The 18501-nt window shown below is 37.1% G+C and overlaps 1 protein-coding gene across 4 annotated transcripts in view; it reads right to left on the bottom strand.

Moving 5' to 3' along the window:
- Nucleotides 1–18501, bottom strand: part of STXBP5L (syntaxin binding protein 5L) — a gene marked incomplete at both ends in the record, with an annotated part of 275448 nt that overhangs the window by 193794 nt on the left and 63153 nt on the right. For all 4 annotated transcript variants that reach the window (XM_080918648.1, XM_080918650.1, XM_080918649.1 and 1 more), the window contains 2 exons: nt 5391–5491; nt 10362–10443. In XM_080918648.1, coding sequence (XP_080774774.1) covers nt 5391–5491; nt 10362–10443 — 183 coding nt within the window. The remainder of the gene's footprint in view (nt 1–5390; nt 5492–10361; nt 10444–18501) is intronic.

Raw genomic sequence — 18501 nt, 5'->3', positions numbered from 1 at the left:
GATTAATATAGTAAAAATGCCATCTTGCCAAACAATCTACAGATTCAAAGCAATCCCCATCAAAATTCCAACTCAATTCTTCATAGAGTTAAAAAGAGCAATTTGCAAGTTCATTTGGAATAACAAACACAGGATAGCAAAAACTATCCTGTAAAATAAAAGAAATTCTGGGGTAATCACCATCCCTGACCTTAAGCTGTATCACAGAGCAATAGTAATAAAAACTGCATGGTATTGGTACAGAGATAGGCAGGTAGATCAATGAAATAGAATTGAAGACCCAAAAATAAACCCACACATCTATGGTCACTTGATCTTTGACAAAGGAGCTAAAACCATCCAGTGGAAGAGGCAGTATTTTCAACAAATGTTGCTGGTTCAACTGGTGGTCAGCATGTAGAAGAATACAAATTGATCCATTCTTATTGGCCCTGTACAAAGCTCAAGTCCAAATGGATCAAGGACCTCCACATAAAACCAGGTACACTGAATTTAATAGAAGAGAAAGTGAGAAAGAGCTCAGAACACATAAGCACAGGCAAAGTTTTCTGAACAGAACAACAATAGCTTATGCTCTAAGATCAAGAATCAACAAATGGGACTTCATAAAATTGCAATACTTCTGTAAGGCAAAAGACACTATCATTAGGACAAAAACATCAACCAACAGATTGGGGAAAAAATCTTTACCAACCCTACATCCAATAAAGCACAGATATCTAATATTTACAAAGAACTCAAAAAGTTAGACTCTAGAGAACCAAATAACAATTATTAAAAATGATGTACAGAGCTAAACAAAGAATTCTCAACTGAGAAATATAGAATGGCCAAAATGTACCTAAAAAATATTCAGCATCCTTAGTCATCAGGGAAACGCAAATCAAAACAACCTGGAGATTCTACCTCACACCTGTCAGAATGGCTAAGATTAAAAACTCAGACAGCAGATGCTGAAGAGGATGTGGAGAAAGAGGAACACTCCTCTATTGTTGGTGGGATTGCAAGCTGGTACAACCGCTCTGGAAATCAGTACGGCAATTCCTCAGAAAATGGAATATGGTGCTACCGAGAACCCAGCTATACCACTCCTGGGCTTATACTCAGAGGATGCTCCAACATATAACAAGGACACATGCATCACTGTGTTCAGAACAGCCTTATTTATAATGGCCAGAAGCTGGAAGGAATGCAGATGTCTTTCAACAGAGAAATGGATACAGAAAATGTGGAATATTTACACAATGGAGTACTAGTCATCTATTGAAAACAACAACTTCATGAAATTCGTAGGCAAATGGATGGAACTGGAAACTATCATCCTGAGTGAAGTAACCCAGTCACAAAAGAACACGCATGGATATTAGCCCAAAAGATACAATTCACAGACAACATGAATCTCAAGAAGAAAGACCAAACTGGATGTCTCAGTCCTTCTGAGAAGAAGGAACAAAATACTTATGGGAGGAAATACAGGAACAAAGAGTAGAGCAGAGACTGAAGGAAAGACCATCCAGAGACTGCCCCACCTGTGGATCCATCTCCTATGCAGCCACCAAACCAGTCACTATTGCTGATGCCAAGAAGTGCTTGCTGACAGGAGCCTGATATGAATGTCTCCTTGCAGCTAACCATTGAACTGAACACTGGGACCCTAGTGGAGGAGTTAGAGAAAAGTCTGAAAGAGCTGAAGGGGTTTGCAATCCTATAGTAAAAACAACATTATCAATCAATCAGTTCCCCCAGAGCTTCCAGGGACTAAACCACCAATCAAAGAGTACACATAGAGGGACCATGGCTCCAGCTGCATATGTAGCAGAGGATGGCATTGTCTGACATCAATAGGAGGAGAAGCCCTTGGTCCTCTAAAGGATTGTTTTCCCAGTATAGTGGAGTGCCAGGGTGCTCAGGTAGAAGTGGGTGGGTAGAAGGGGGAGCATCCTCATAGAAGCAAGGGGCATAAACTACCCAAGAAAAAAAAAACATCAAAAATAAACACAGAAAAAGAAAAATAATAACACTGTGATTACCTTAGAATCACAGACATTTCAACACTATATGTGAAAATAGCAAAACACACACACACACACACACACACACACACACACACACACACACACACAGGGATTTCTGTGCATGTGTTAAAGGGATCTTTTAAATTGGTTTTTACACCAGAAGGGGGTAATCCAATAACAGCCATCTACATTTCTGGATGAGCAGCAAACCTCACAAAGCTTCATTCCAAGAATTTAAACTCATCAGTAGAACTAGTCTGGTTCTGCATGCCTGGAGAGGTTCTGGAGAGCCACCGGGAATGAGGGAGTGCTGGACCCTGCTTACAGGAGAGGATGCTAACTTTAGGAATGGACTCAGAGAGAAGCAAAGCTTCCACATATTTTTTTCTCTTATATCCAAATCCTGGCATCTAACTGTTGAATATGTAAACCTGGGTGGAAATAAATATTGGTAAAGTCCAGGAATCTAAAAAGGGGACCATGTGACCAGGGGAAACATTAATAGAGGACAGTGTAAACGACAAAAGAACAAAGCAAAAGAGGAAAATACTGGGGACAAAAGGATACAGTGGAGGAAGGAACCTTTGAGAGATGGCACGGAACACAAAAATATATGTGGCCTAGAAATGTGTTACTCCATGTAGGAGACAGAAAAACATTCTTTAGTATTTTAACCTTGTATACTTTGAACATTGAACCAAGTAAACATATTATTCCAAAAATTTTAAAAATAAAACACTTCAAATTGTCCTGGTAAAGCAATCAAGTTTTTTAGATATTTTTTAAATTATAGAGTTGTTACCAAAATATTTCTTCCCTTTGTTTAGTTAATATTCCTTAGAAATAGTTTGGCTAAATTGACAGGCACAACACCACAGACAAAAAACGTGAACTGACAAAATAGCTTCTAATGAGCCTAGAAATCACACTTTATGTATTGAATTTCATCTACAAGTATGTAAAACACTTTCTCTAACATTACAAAAACTTAAAATCAGTGATATCAAGAACTGTCAATATGACTATAATGAGAATATTTCATTCACTACTCACATCAAAGCCAAGAGTAACTTTTTCATGTTTCAGTCCAAAATGTATTAGAAAGAAACCCAAGGTCAGTAGATATAAGCATATTTCAAGTTACATGATGGCATATATACATTTTCAATATATATACTATCTAATACTATATACATGTTGTAGTAAGTATTAAAACAGTGTGAGGCTGGAGTGATGGCTCAGTGCTAAAGAGCACTGACCACTGTACCAGAGGACCTAGGATCGATTTCCAGTGCCCATATAGTGGCTTACAACTGTCTATAAAACTCCACATCTAAGGGGATCTGACACCCTCTCCCAGACTCCCTGGGCACCAAGCATGCATATAATGTACAGAAAGTTATGCAAGCCAAATACCCACACACATAAAATTTAAAAATTAAAATGTTTAATTTTCAACAAAACAATGTTTTTAGAGTTCCTAGAATATAAACTTACAGTAAGCCTGTCAGGCTGTTCCTTATATTGCTACCAATAAAACCACTTCAACTGAGATAATAATAAAATTATCATCAATATCTCTTCCTCTTAAGAGGGGACCATAATATTTTAACCTATGAATAGTAGGAGATAAAACCATAACCCAAACAATGCACTTTTTCTATCAATACAAAAGTGACCCATCAGATTTAGTCCAAGCATTGAAAAAGAAAAAAATTGTGTGTGTGTGTGTGTGTGTGTATGTGTGTGTACATTGATGTGTGTGTTTAGATGTCAGAAGTTACTGAAGGTTTCTTCCTTGTTCCCAGTAGGTTGTTTTGTTTTGTTAAGATGCACACACTCTCATTGACCTGGAGGTTACAGGTTTGGCTAGGCTGACTGTCCAATGAGCTCCAGGGAGCCTGTCTCACCCCCACTGGTGCCCAGCTTTGTCAGAAATGCCAAGGATCCAAACTCATGTCCTCAGGCTTGCTGTGTGTCTTACCAACCGAATCCTGTCCTATGTCCTCTCCCAGAAAGAAACTGTGTGAGCAGATAGAGGTATCTGCACAGCAACCCCACGAGGTGATATTCTTATCGGACTAACAGCTTAGCACCTCTAAACTGATACGACATGTTAAAAATCCTTACATTTTTTACTATATTACTTATGTTACATTTAGAATCAGATAGCACATCAGACACTGCGTACTGCCTGGCCCATTGGTCTTTTGCAGTACTGGCAAAAAAAATCAATCCTACAAACAAAGTAGAAAAAAAAATCAGTTTAATCTAGAGAAAGAAGTCCTGGCTAACTTAATAAATTTTAAGTGTTAGTTCTCCCTAGTTAAAAAAAAAAAAATACTAGCTATATAGATGGTAATTCATTAAGTAATGAGATATAATACTCACAACTTTTATTTATAATATTTAAAGCTAGTGAGTTAACCCTCACATATTATGCACATGAGATTAAAACCAGTAAAAGTATGAGCATATTCTATATAGCTACCATTTTATTTTGTCACGTTTATAAAGACATGTATTAAGATCTGCAGAAATAGCAGTGATTCCTTATCATCATACAACAAAATAAAAAGATAATCACCATGTTGGGCTTTAGGTTAAAACTGCTTTTCTCCCATGTTATCTTGGTTTGGATGGTGTTTCTCCGTCTATATAAATTTACTTCTCACAGGTTCCTCTACTTATTAGGCACAAGTTTTTCTCTGATGTACATTTCCACACACTGTTGCTTCCCAAGTAATGACAGACTATTCATGTGATCTCTGGTGACTGTTCTTTAAGTGGAAGTACATATATCTAGGTCTAGGAAGTAGTGAATTGTGACATAATTTATCACAGTAACTTCTGCTGCTTGCATTCAAATAACTCTCCAGCTACTATCATCATCATTATTATTATTATCTAAAATGAGGTGAACTCAATTTTGATCAAATTACCATCTTTGGCAATGGTAAAATTCAGCGTTTAATTAGAACTGATTTATTTTAGACTCTAAAGCATTTGTTCAGTGTTCTACTGTTAAAGGACATTCGGATAAGAGGGTCAGGGCTGAAATATAGGAGATATCTGATATAATCAAAAATGTGAGCAGAAATCGTTTTTACTTAACTTTTGAATCTTAGGTCTGAGTTTTCATTGCCACAGCCCAGGGAAAAGGAAATACGGTTGCTGAAGGGATGTTTGATAGCTCAGAGAACAAAAGGTTTGGGTATTTCACATTTTCATACATGGCTGAAATCTATCCCAATCATGCATTTTCTATGAAAAAAAAACTGCCAACAGAATATATTTTTAAAGGAAACGTCTTTATTAAACTTGCTCAAGAACCAATCGTCACACGCCACAGTTGTTCCATACGAATGCTCTTACCGTTCTCTGTTGAACTTAAGAGAATGGAGGATGGCAGGCCTCTTCTGCCTCAGATTCCACAAATGGAGGGTGTCATCTGAACTCGCACTGACCAAAGCGCCCTGTGACAGAAGAAGACAAGGTATGTGGTTTACTGCTGGGAGAGCAGAATCAATACGGTTTGGACTTAACATTGCTTGGACAGATGTATGTTTATATAACCTAGAAAAAAAAAAAAGGCGGGAGATCACAGTACTTAAATTTAAGAAAGTTGAGTTGAGGAGGCAAGTGGCTTACTACATGTTGATAGTCAGGATGACTTGTTCGGAAATATCCATTTGCTACTAGAGAGGAATAATGTACCATCTACAGTGGTTAGATTTTATTATCAACTTGACACAAACTAGAGTCATCTGGGAGGAAGGCCTCACCTGAAGAACTGCCTCCATCAACCCCACCCGTGACAAGCCTGTGGCATGTTTCTTGATTGCTAACAGATAAGGAGGACCCAGAAAACGATAAGCAGTGCCCACCCTTGGTCACAGGTTGTATAAGAAAGCTGTCACCTAAAGCTAACCTAGAGTACTACGTGTTCTATAATAGTTATCTGGAGGAAGCACAGTGGTCTTAAGATACCTAAAATGTTATATAGTTTTCACACTAGTTACATGTAATCTTTCATAGTTTCATAGTTTACAACATTGTGCTCTCGCTCTCTCTCGCTCTCTCTCGCTCTCTCTCTCTCTCTCTCTCACACACACACACACACACACACACACACACACACACACACACCCTCCTTTATAAAAACACTTCTAAAACATTTTTAAAATTCCCAACTTTAGTTCTCATCCAGAAATTAGGATAAATAAAACTCTAAATGTCTTTTTGAAATAGTTCCTGAACCAAAACCACTCTGTCCCTGTCTGAGTTAGGTTTGCTTTCGATATAATGAAACACCAAAGAAACTTGTGGAGAGAGGGGGTTTATTTGGCTTACACTTCTGTGGCACTGCGTTCATCATCAAAGAAAGGACAGGAACTCAAACACAGCAGGATCCTGGAGGCAGGAGGTGAGGCAGAGGTCATGGAGCTTGGCTTACAGGCTTGCTTCCCATGGCTTGCTCAGCCTGCTTTCTTACAGAACTCAGAACAGCCCCACCCACAACAGACCATGCCTTTCTCCAACATTAATTAAGAAGATGCCTTTCATTTGGATTTATGGAGGTATTTTCTCAATTGAGTTTCCCTCCTTTCAAATAATTCTATCGTGTGTCAAGTTGACATAAGACTAGTTAACACAATCGACTTATTAATTATCAAATTGACACAGAAACACATTAAGCCACAATCCTTCCTTTTTATTTGTCCCAAGATTTCACATTAAAATGTAAAAAACTTTAAAAGTTTCATAGTCTTTAAAAATTCAAAAATTAAAATTTCAGACCCATTAAAATAGCCAATCTCTTTAAAAAATCAAAGTCTTTTAAAAGTCAAGGTCTGTCAACTATGAGCTCCACTAAAATAAAATAAAATAAAATAAAGTACTTTATTACTTCAAGAGGGAAGAACCAGGGCATAATCACAATCCAATCAAAGCAAAAGCAAACACCAATTGTCCAATTTCTGGGATCCACTCACAATCTCTGAACTCCTCCAAAGGGTTTGGGTCACTTCTCCAGCTCCACCCTCGGCAGCACATAGCTTGTCTTCTAGGCTCTAGCTGGCCCTGCTCCACTTCTGCTGCTGTTCTTGATGGTTATCCCGTGGTACTAGCATCTCCAAAATAGCGTCTTCTACTGAAACTAGGCTGAACTTTCAGCAATAGCTTCTCATAGGTTCTCTTCAGTTTCTCTGCATGACCCCTTCAGACCCACCAATGGCCTCTCTTGGCCTCTCACAATGCCAAACCTCAGCTGTTCTCCATGACCCCTTCAAGACTTCAAAACCAGTACCACCTGGGTGACTCTTAAACTACCAAGTTAGGCTGCTAGTGTGAGGTACATGTTTGGCTGCCTCTGGAACACAGCCTCTCTGTGCTCTCAGGACCATTTTCCAGAAGATTTCACCTCAGTGAAGCTGGTCTCTTCTTAATCACCACATAATCACACAGCTCCAGCTAACCATCATCAACTGTCCCAGACCCTAAAAAGTTTCACTTTAGTAATACTGGTCTCTTGTTAATTATGGCAGACTCTTCAGCCTCAGCTGACTGGTACAACAGTCTTAATTCAAAATAGCAAACAGCTGGAAAGAGTCTTTAATTTTCCTGTGAAACTTCACAAGCCAGGCCTCCATCTTCTGTACCACTTTCAATATTCATATCTTCCAAGCTCCCAAAGAACAGCTCACAGAGCCCTCAACACTCAATGTCTTTTCTAGCCCAAAGTTCCTAAAGTCCTTTCACAATCCTCCCTAAAACGTGGTAACAGCCACAGCCCACTATGCTAACACAAACTAGTCTTGCCAAAGAAAACAGGAGAGAAAAGGGTATATTTGGCTCACATTTCCACGGTATTGCTTAGCACTGAAGGAAGTCAGTCGGGACAGGACAGAGCAGGATCCTAGAAACAGGAGCTGATGCAAAGGCCATGGAGAGGTCCTGCTTGTTGGTTTGCTTCCCCCGGCTTGGTCAGCTTGCTTTCTCATAGAACCCAGGACCACCAGCCCAGGGATGACCCCACCCACAGTGACCTGAGCCTTCCCCATCAATCACTTATTTTTAAAATGCCTTATATCTGTATTTTATGGAGGCATTTTCTCAAGGAGATTCCCTCCTTTCAGATAACTCTCCTGTGTCAAATTGACATAAAACCATCCAGCACAGGACCCCATGATATTTCTCTTTGTATCAAATATTTACTATTTGGGTCTCACAGAATAGTATCTTTATAATAATAAATCATAATTAGAATATTTTCATTAGAATTTATATAATTTTAAATATATATATACTCAAGTCAAAAGGTAGATATTAATATCTACTTTAACATAAACTCAGAACTAGTTTTACACCATAAGATTTACCTTATATAGGCTTTGAGGATTTTTATACTTGCTTGGATGAGTTATTTATAAATGCTTTCTGCATATAAACTAGAATTATTGATATTTCTTGAAAGCATTTAATGAACTACAACTTTTGAATTCAGTACGGAATAATGATCTCTCTCTGAGAGAGGGTGACATTCACTTGGGAAAGGGCAAAAAAAGAAAGATAGTTATTATTAGGAAATTGGTTAAACATAATCTACAATAGATACTTTTCTGCAACACAAAAATCACACCAAGTACAACAGAATTAAGATATAACCACATAAACTGAATACTATTTCTGTATGACATCTGAGTGGTCTACAAAGGGACTCTTTATTATTAAGTCTATGATAAGACTACAATGTTAACAACATCAGTGGACCACTAAACTTATGAATAAACGTAAGCTCATAGGCAGAGTGCCTATGATCAAAGTACCGCCAAAGAGATGTTAAAAAAAAAAAAACAAAAAGTAAACCTGTAAATAAGTAAGGAAGAAAAATCCAGAAATTATTTGGGGTGCATCAGAGAGACTAGGTTATAAAAAAAAGTGTAAACCAAATGAAGAGATTGAAGCTTTTCTTTATTAGCTTAGTTACATAACCTCATATAACACAAAAAGCGAACTTAGAACCTCAAAAATAATACTGAAAAACAAACTAAGAGCAAACCTCACAGAAGCAAATCATGCGTATTAGACTCTATCTACAATAGTCAAAGGGCTGAAACCCCTTAGTGAGGGACTGCACAGCGCCCCAATACCCGAAAGGAGTGGGCACCTAGGTCGGAATGGCTGGGCATCACACTGATGCTTTCTATTGTTTTCCTTCCATGTCTGTGATGCTCCGTACCAAGGTTGCCCACAGTAAGAAACACATTTGATTTGTCAGTCAGGAAAAAAGTTTGATCCAAATAAGGTTAGGCTCTGCCCGCATGGCTACTGGCTGTGCTGGCTGGCTCCTTTAAGATAAGAGAGTTGCACACAACTGCAAGTTGCCTTCAACTAATAACTCCAAACTTTCTTATCTTCAGAAATGCATACTCTGTTTCTAAAAACTTAGGAAGGTAATTTTTATAATACCTACGAACACATAAATAAAATATATACATACTCCAATAAGTGTGTATAAATATAAAAGATACATGCACTTATACAGATAAACAATATATGGATTATACAGATAAAAGCCTACCGGTAAATAAAAAGATACTTTCAATGACAATACAAGCAAAGTATTTAAATTGGTGGGAAGAGAGTGGGTAAAAAGAAAGCTTAATGGTTTAGAAAATAAATTTTAAAATTATTAAAGAGTCACAACAAAAGGATCTGCTGATAGATAAAATATTTTCCTCTTCTTAAGTTTAATATTTTCTATGTTAAATGTAATATTTCTATATTAAGTTTTAAATTTAAGCTTAAATTTAAAATGTAATGTAGGAAATGAAAAATGTGAATGTCAATAATAATATATATGTATGTATTTTTAAACATCTAAAATCATAATATCAAAAAAATTATATCAAGCACAGGTTGAATAGCCACAATCCAAATATATAAAATCTCAGATACTCCAAAAGTTAAACTTTTTCACAAAGAGAAAATTCCATACCTGATCTATTGTGGTTACATTCAAAATGTAAGAGCATTGAAAAAAAATGTACAAAGTTACCATCAGATTATGTGTATAAGATATATACACAATATAAATAAATTTAATGTTTAGACTTGGGTCCTGTCTCCAAGGTATCTCAATATATATTCAAATATTCAATAATTAAAAATCAAAGACCCATAAACTTTTTTGACCCAACCATTTTGGATAAGGAATATGCAAATCTGTTGAGTGTGACTGTGAGTCTAGAGTGTGACTGTGTGCCTTTTGTGTCTTAAGTCATCAAAACTACTCTGTGTGTGCATGGTTAAAATAGAAAAGAAAGAAAAGACAAGGCTTCTTACCTCATTGATCAGGAACTGGAGCTGCAGGACAGCCGCCCCACTCTCATGTTGGCAGTAACAGTCAACACCAGGCCTCCCAAGTCTAACACAGGCAAAGTCAAGGATCCTAACATTTGAGTTAGCGCAAATGTTAAAAAGGAAAGAGAATCTGATTCACTTAGCAACTAAGTTTTTGACTCTTCATTGTCCTTATTTTTCAGAGTTGAAATATTTTACTTTACTCAAACTTAATTGTACAGTATAGGTGAGTAATATTCTAACAATTGGAAGAATTATAGTAACACATTAGAAGAAAGGAGTTTCCTTCCCATTAAAGTTAAGACAAGGATTGAGAATCCAGACACACCTCATTTCCTTTTATCTGATCAAACATTTCTCTCCCCAGAGTAGGTTCAAACAATTGAAATTTTAAGCTTAATGCAGCAAATGAAATCATAAAAAATTTAACATATTAGCTGGCCATAGTGTTACATGCTTTTAATTACAACACTTGAGAGGCAAAGGCAGGAGGATCTCTCTGAATTCCAAGACAGTTTGGTCCATATAGTGAGTTCCAGCAGCCAGAACTACATAAAGAAACCTTGTCACAAAATGAAACAATTTAATATACTTAAATATGTTAGCAATATTGGTATATACAAAGCCCTTCTAACTATTTTAAAATCAATAGATTATAAAGAAATAGGTTAACATGTAATGTATAAAATAGTTTCTACATTAAAAATAGGATTTTAAAGACAGATATTAAGAAATAGCAGCAATATGTTTTTCTGTTTACATTTAAAAAGTTAACCTGTGAGTCATAAACCAATCAAAAGAGGGTAAATGATGGAAAATTGTAAGAAGGGAAGAAAATCAAACATCATAGAACAAATGTATGAATGTACTCCTTACCAAGTGACATATTTCTATATATAGTCACTATCTGCTTTTCACAAATAAAAGAAAATTGCACGATAAGGTAACTATTTCAGGACATAGTGAAGAACCTGGGCAGATGTATCCTTCTACCAAAGCGTTTTAACAGTATAAACAACACTGGTATAACTACATTTGTGCACACTGTGCCTTTCAAATGGTGCATGTCAAATGAGGAGTAATGGTGGTTCCTGAAAGGGGAAAGGTTTATATAGAGAAAGCCTGTGAGTCAGAAAGGGAGCAAAAGACAAACACACAAAAGGATAAAAAGATGGAAGCACACTGTAGGAAAGATGCACGCTTAGGACTGTTGCAGAGCACTCTATAGAGAATATCCAGGCCACAGCTTAGGGCTATGAAATCTAGCATGTTCCCTGTATTGGAAAGGCAGAATAAATGAGGGGAGTCTAACAATAAATAGAATTCACAAGGCCAAAAAGCAATGTAGAAAGGACATATGCTGGAGTATTTCGGGGATCTGCTGGAAAGCAGATGTAAGTGGAGCGGATTGGAGGTGGGAAAGGGAAAACAAAAACAAAAAAGAAACAATATATGACTTAAAGAACAAACCAGACAAAAGACAAGCAAACAACATCACACAAAATAATAATTCCTTCTTGAAGAATAAAGCAAGAAAGAACAGACAAAAACAAGGGCATGTTAAATGAGACCAGAACTTTTTCATGTTTCTACTATCCAAGGTGGAAACCCCCAAATTTACAGACTAGTCATGCTAAAAAAAAAAAAAAAAAAAAAAAAAAAAAAAAAAAAAAAAAAAAAAAAACACTAAGAAATGCATTCTCTCCATAATAAGAAAAACTTGCCTCCTAGATAAAGGTGGTTCTAGGACTTCCCTAAAAGGGGGGCTAACACAGTTAAGTAGTTAACATGTCTACCAATGAGATCAAATAAAATCAGTTCTTAAAATTATTTCTTTTTGAGATTATAATATAATTATCTCATATTCTCCTTCTCTTTCCTCCAAGGACAACAAGAATTGGCCAGGAAAGGGGGATGGAGCAGAGCCCAAGAGACCTGAGCCCTTCACAAATAATCAGACAACTAAGTAATGCTGAGAGGGGGTAAAACCAACTTCAACTTCTGAAACTTATAATCAGATAGAAAAGGGATGGAAAACAGGTCTAATGAGAGAACTAGAAAACAGTGTGCAAGCCCCTAGATTTCATTGAAGCACACCAGTTCCACATTACAAACAAGCTGTTCACACTCCAATTAAAGTTCAGTGAATATCACAGCAGAGAGAAAAATGCAATTGTCAAACTATACCAGGCCTACAGAAATTCTCTTTAAAAATATAAACATGAGCAGATTTAGTGTCTCTAGCCTGTTATCTCAGTGCTTGAAAAGATGAGACAAGAACAAAAAATTCTCGCACTCTAGGGTCAGCTTATGGTTTTGTTTATGAGAGTTGGGTGGGTGGGTGGGTGGGTGGGTGGACGAGTACCCTCATAGAAGCAGAAAGGGGGGACCGGAAAAGGATAACATTTGAAATGTAAATAAAATATATTCAAGAAAGAACGAAAGAAAGAAAGAAAGAAAGAAAGAAAGAAAGAAAGAAAGAAAGAAAGGAAGAAAGAAAGAAAGACTCATCTAAAGAATGGGAGAGGCCAAGGTTAGGAGAGGGAAGAAAATAAAAATTCTCACATGATGAGGCAAAGACAAGACTATAAAAGGCAGAAGAAAAAAAAAAAAAAAAACTGAAGATGGACCCAGGCAAGGCACCAAGTTATGCTTCAAACTTTTTTTGGTGTTGAATTCTTTAATTCTTTAATACCCAGGCTTCTGCTGGGTATTAGACCCCAATTGGAAAAAACAAAAAAACAAAAAGAGTTGTGATTATGGCATTTATTTACAGTGGTAAAACCCTTAACTAAGACAGAAATTGGTACAAGGAATTGGGGTTTGGCTGTGATAGGCCTGGAGCAATGTGGAGTTTGGAACTTTGGACTTGAAAATATAAATGCTTTAAGTGGGATTTAATGGGGTATATACTAATAGGAGCATGGAAGACAGCAGTGTTGAGGGTGATTCAAACTGTGGGGCCTGGCTCAGGAGGCTTTGAAGAAGAATGCTTGTATGTGACCATTCTGGTAATACTTTGGCTAAGAATATGGCTGCTTTTTGCCCTCATCTGAAAAAAACTGACTGAGGAAACAGGCCTAATATTGTTGTGTGGTTATTCAATTTTGGAAAGAAAAAAGCTGAGAAAGGAAAAATACCAAATGTACAGTCTGAGGAGAAAGGGGACACCAGGAAGAAGAACGTGGAACTCAGTCCAAAGAGATAAACAAAACAAAAGATAAAGAGAAGCCTGGCATTAGATAGAATAAAGGGAGTGCTGATCTCATCACAAGATCTCACCCAGCTCATCTTCCAACTTGTGAAAAGGAATGAAAGAGAAGCTCATGGTCAGTGGTGGTGGTCCAGTATTTCCTCACTACACACCCTTTCATCCCTTTGGAATGGTAATGTATATTCTGTGTTACTATATGTTGGAAATATGTGGTCTACTTTTTTATTTGACTTGACAGAGGTTACAGTTTAAAGATTGCTATGAGTCTCCAAAAAGACATGGGACTTTAAATAGGGTTGAGACTGTTAAAGACTACGGGGACTTTTGAAGTTGGATTAAATGCATTTTGCATTATGATATGGCTACAAGCTTTGAGGGGGCAGGGTGTGGAATGTAGTGGTTTGAATGAAACTGGTCACCATAGACTCAGGGAATGGCATTGTTGGAGGTGTGGCCTTGTTGGAGGGAGTGTGTCACAAGAAGTGAGCTTTGAGGTTCCAGAAGCTCAAACCAGGTCCAGTGTCATTGTCTCCTCCTGATGACTGCCAATCCAGATGTAGAACTCTCAGCTGCTTCTCTAGCACATGCCTGCCTGCATGCCCACATGCTTGATGCCATGACAACAATGGACAACAGTTCTGAACCAGTAAGCCAGCCTCCAATTAAATGTTTTCCTTTGTTCGAGTTGCTGTGGTCATGACATCTATTGACAATAAAGTCCTAACTAAGACATTTCATATAGTTATATCAAAATTTTTAAAAATGGCTTTACTATATGATAAGCTTTAAAAATAAAATAAAAAATTTGGAGATGAAGAGATAGCATAGCAAGTAAGAAAACTGCTCCTCTAGAAGACCCAGGTACAATTCTTAGCACCAACATGGTAGCTCACAGTCATGTCTAGTTCCATTTCCAGAGACCCAATACCATCTTCTGGCCTCCCTGAGAAATACACGTGCACAAGGTACACAGACATACATGAAAGTGAAATACCCACACACCATACACATAAAGTAACAAATAAAAGGTAAATAAATCTGAAGTAAAAATTTAACTAAATATGTTATGTAACAGAATCTGAAATAAAATTAAATATGGTACATAATGTAAGTGATAAATAATCATTAAGATGTAAGTCTGTTTTTCACATTGGAAAACCTATTTTTATTTTTCAAAAGGAAGAGATTGTCAAACTGTACAACAAAATAAATACAAATTTTAGGCTTTCTACAATAAACAAAATTTAAAATATAGTAAGCTAAAAATAGATGATATATTTTCAAAGATATACAGCACTAAGACTAACCAAAATAGAGTTTGAGTATCTATGTTCACTGAGCAAAGTAGATTTCAAATAAAAAAATATTACTGCAGAAATAAAATCATTTGCTAATATAAAAATTTTAGAGTTGTCAAGATTCTAAATGTTTATATATCTAATGACAGAGCTTAAAAATTCATAAAGCAAAACAATGACAGGACTATAAATATAAATAGATCAATCTACGGTTGTAATGGGAGATTTTAATGTCTTAATAACGAGGAAGTAGATAGAAGGTCAAGACAAATACAGGAGATTTGAACAACACCATAAATCAGTTCGACCTAACTGACGTTTATAGAACAATCTGCTCAACAACTGCAAACACATTTAACATTTATCAATAAGACAATACACAGGGCTATTAAAAATGCTTCAATTAATGTAAAAAAAAAAAAACTCAGGTTATACAAAAGATATTATCTTACCATAACAGAATTAAACTAGGACTTAATAATGTAAAGGTTAGTGAGAAAATAATGTGATACTTGAAGGCTAAATAACATAAGTAACCCAGAAATTAAGAAAATAAATCGAGCAGAATTTTAAAAATATTTTTCCATTAATTAATTTGTTTATTAACTATTTTAAATATTTTAAACTGAATGGGAGTGTAAATACAATTTATACAAATAAGAGATAGAAAACACTGGGATGGAATCTTTCAGTTCTGCTAAAGTACAATTGCTCCATACCTCTTAATCCCTCCTTCCTTAAACAAAACATTCTAGAGGTAGCACTATCAACAAGCTCAGAGAAACTCCATAATGTAGCAAGAATGGTAATCTCAGGAAAGATATAGCAAAGAGGTCTTGAACTTCTTATTGCCTCTCAAATAGGGCACTCCAGAGGCCTCCAGAATGAAAAGCTGTGGAGCCCTGTCTCAGTGGTTACATGTAGAAGCACTCCCAATCTAAGGCTCAGGGGATATTGCAGAAGAGGTGGTAGAAAGATTATAAGAATCAGAGAGGAGCCGGAAAGGCGGCTCGTACAGGCTGAGAAACTGTGACCGGGAACAGATCTTAGGAACTTCTGTTCCCACCCGGAGACGACTTCAGGACACAGAGCAGGGCCTGGCCCAACAGCCAGCCGGAAAGGTGGCTCGGAGAGGCTGAGCATCTGTGACCAGGAACAGATCTTAGGAACGTCTGTTCCCACCCGGGGGCGACTTCAGGACACAGAGCAGAGCCTGTCCCAGCTGCCACCCGGAACCTGGGCTGCTGGGGAGTAGAGAGATCTCTGAGGAGTGCACACGGAAAGTGTACCAGGGACACAGACCAGATACAAGGGAAAGGCAAGAACATATCACTGACAACAAAATGGCAAGAGGAAAGAGAAAGAGTATATCCCAAGGAAACCAAGACAATCTAGCAACACCAGAACCCAGCTCTCCGATAGTAGCAAACATAGGAATTCCAAACACTCCAGAGAAAGAAGACACAGACCTGAAAACATGCCTCAAGACGCTGACAGAGTTACTTAAACAAGAAAGGGAGGAAAAGCAAAAAGATTCAGAAGCTTTTAAAGAAGAAACAAGAAAAACACTCAAAGAACTCAAAGAACGAGACGAAAACAGAACCAAAGAAATAAAGGAATGGAAGAGGGAAATTAAAACAGAAATTGACACAATAAAGAAAGCGCTAAAAGAGATAACCCTAGAGTCAGAACACCAAAAAAAGAAATCAGGAGTCACAGAAGCAAGCATTTCCAACAGATTACAAGAGATCGAGGAGAGAATCTCGGGGGCAGAAGACAACATTGCAAACATAGACAAAACAGCCAGAGAAGATGCAAAAAACAAAAAGCTCCTAACCCAAAATGTCCAGGAAATACAAGACACAATGAGAAGACCGAACCTAAGGATAATAGGAATAGAAGAGGGAGAAGAGTATCAACTAAGAGGCACAGTAAATATCTTCAACAAAATCATAGAAGAAAACTTCCCTACCCTCAAGAATGAGATGACCACGAGCATAAAAGAAGCCTTCAGAACTCCAAATAGGTTGGACCAGAAAAGAAATACCTCCCGACACATAATAGTAAAAACATCAACTGCCCAAAGTAAAGAAAGAATACTAAAAGCAGTAAGGGAAAAGGGTCAGGTAACATATAAAGGCAGACCAATCAGACTCACACCCGATTTCTCAACAGAGACTATGAAAGCTAGAAGAGCCTGGACAGACATAATGCACTACTTAAGAGAGCACAAGTGCCAGCCCAAGCTGCTATACCCAGCAAAACTATCAATCACCATCGATGGAGAGACAAAGATATTTCAAGACAAATCAAAATTCACACAATATCTGACCACAAACCCAGCACTACAACGAATTATAGGTGGAAAACCCAATACAAGGAGGGAAAATACAGCCTAGTAAAAACAAGAAAACTCCTAAACAAGAAAACTAAAGAAAAAAACACAGACACAACTCAACCCAAAAAAGCAAAAATGGCAGGAAACAGAAACAATTATTCCTTGATATCTATTAACATAAATGGTCTCAACTCCCCAATAAAGAGACACAGACTATCAGACTGGATACATAAACAAAATCCAGCCTTTTGCTGCATACAGGAAACTCATCTCAGAGACAGAGACAGACACTATCTCAGAGTAAAAGGGTGGGAAAAAAACTTCCAAGCAAACAGCTCCAAGAAGCAAGCTGGAGTGGCTATTCTAATATCGAATAAAGTAAATTTCCAACCAAAAGTTATCAAAAAAGATAAAGAAGGACACTTTTTACTCATTACCGGGGAAATCTGTCAGGAGGAACTCTCAATCCTTAACATATATGCTCCAAATAAAAAATCACCCACATTCATAAAAGAAACTCTACTAAAGCTCAAAAAATACATTTCACCCCACACATTAATAGTGGGAGACTTTAACACCCCACTCTCACCAATGGACAGATCAGGGAAACAGAAACTGAACAAGGACACTGCAAAACTAGCAGAGACTTTGAACCAACTAGAATTAATAGATATATACAGAACATACTATCCTATAGTAAAAGAATACACCTTCTTCTCACCACCCCATGGCACCTTCTCGAAAATTGACCACATAATTGGACACAGAACGAGCCTTCATCGATATAAGAAGATTGAAATACTCCCATGCATCCTCTCAGATCACCATGGTCTACGGCTGGTCTTTAACAACAACAAAGACAACAAAATGCCCACATACACATGGAAACTAAACAACACTCTGTTAAAGGATAGCAGGGTCAAAGAAGAAATAAAGAAAGAAATTAAGGATTTTCTAGAATTCAACGAAAACGAAAACACAACATACCCAAACCTATGGGATGCAATGAAAGTAGTATTGAGAGGAAAACTCATTGCCCTAAGTGCTTCCAAGAAGAAACTGGAGAGAGCTCACATCAGCAACCTGACAGCACAGCTAAAAGCACTAGAACAAAAGGAAGCAGATATACCCAAAAAGAGTAGACGGCAAGAAATAATCAAAATTAGGGCAGAAATAGACCAAATAGAAACAAAAAAAAAAAAAAAAAAAAACCATTGAAAAAATCAACAAAACAAAGAGTTGGTTCTTTGAGAAAATCAACAAGATTGATAA

The sequence above is a fragment of the Micromys minutus genome, assembly GCF_963924665.1.
Source record: "Micromys minutus genome assembly, chromosome: 7".
NCBI classification, from domain to species: Eukaryota; Metazoa; Chordata; class Mammalia; order Rodentia; family Muridae; genus Micromys; species Micromys minutus.
Note: the sequence above shows the minus strand (reverse complement) of the source record. Positions and strands in the feature narration are given on the sequence as shown.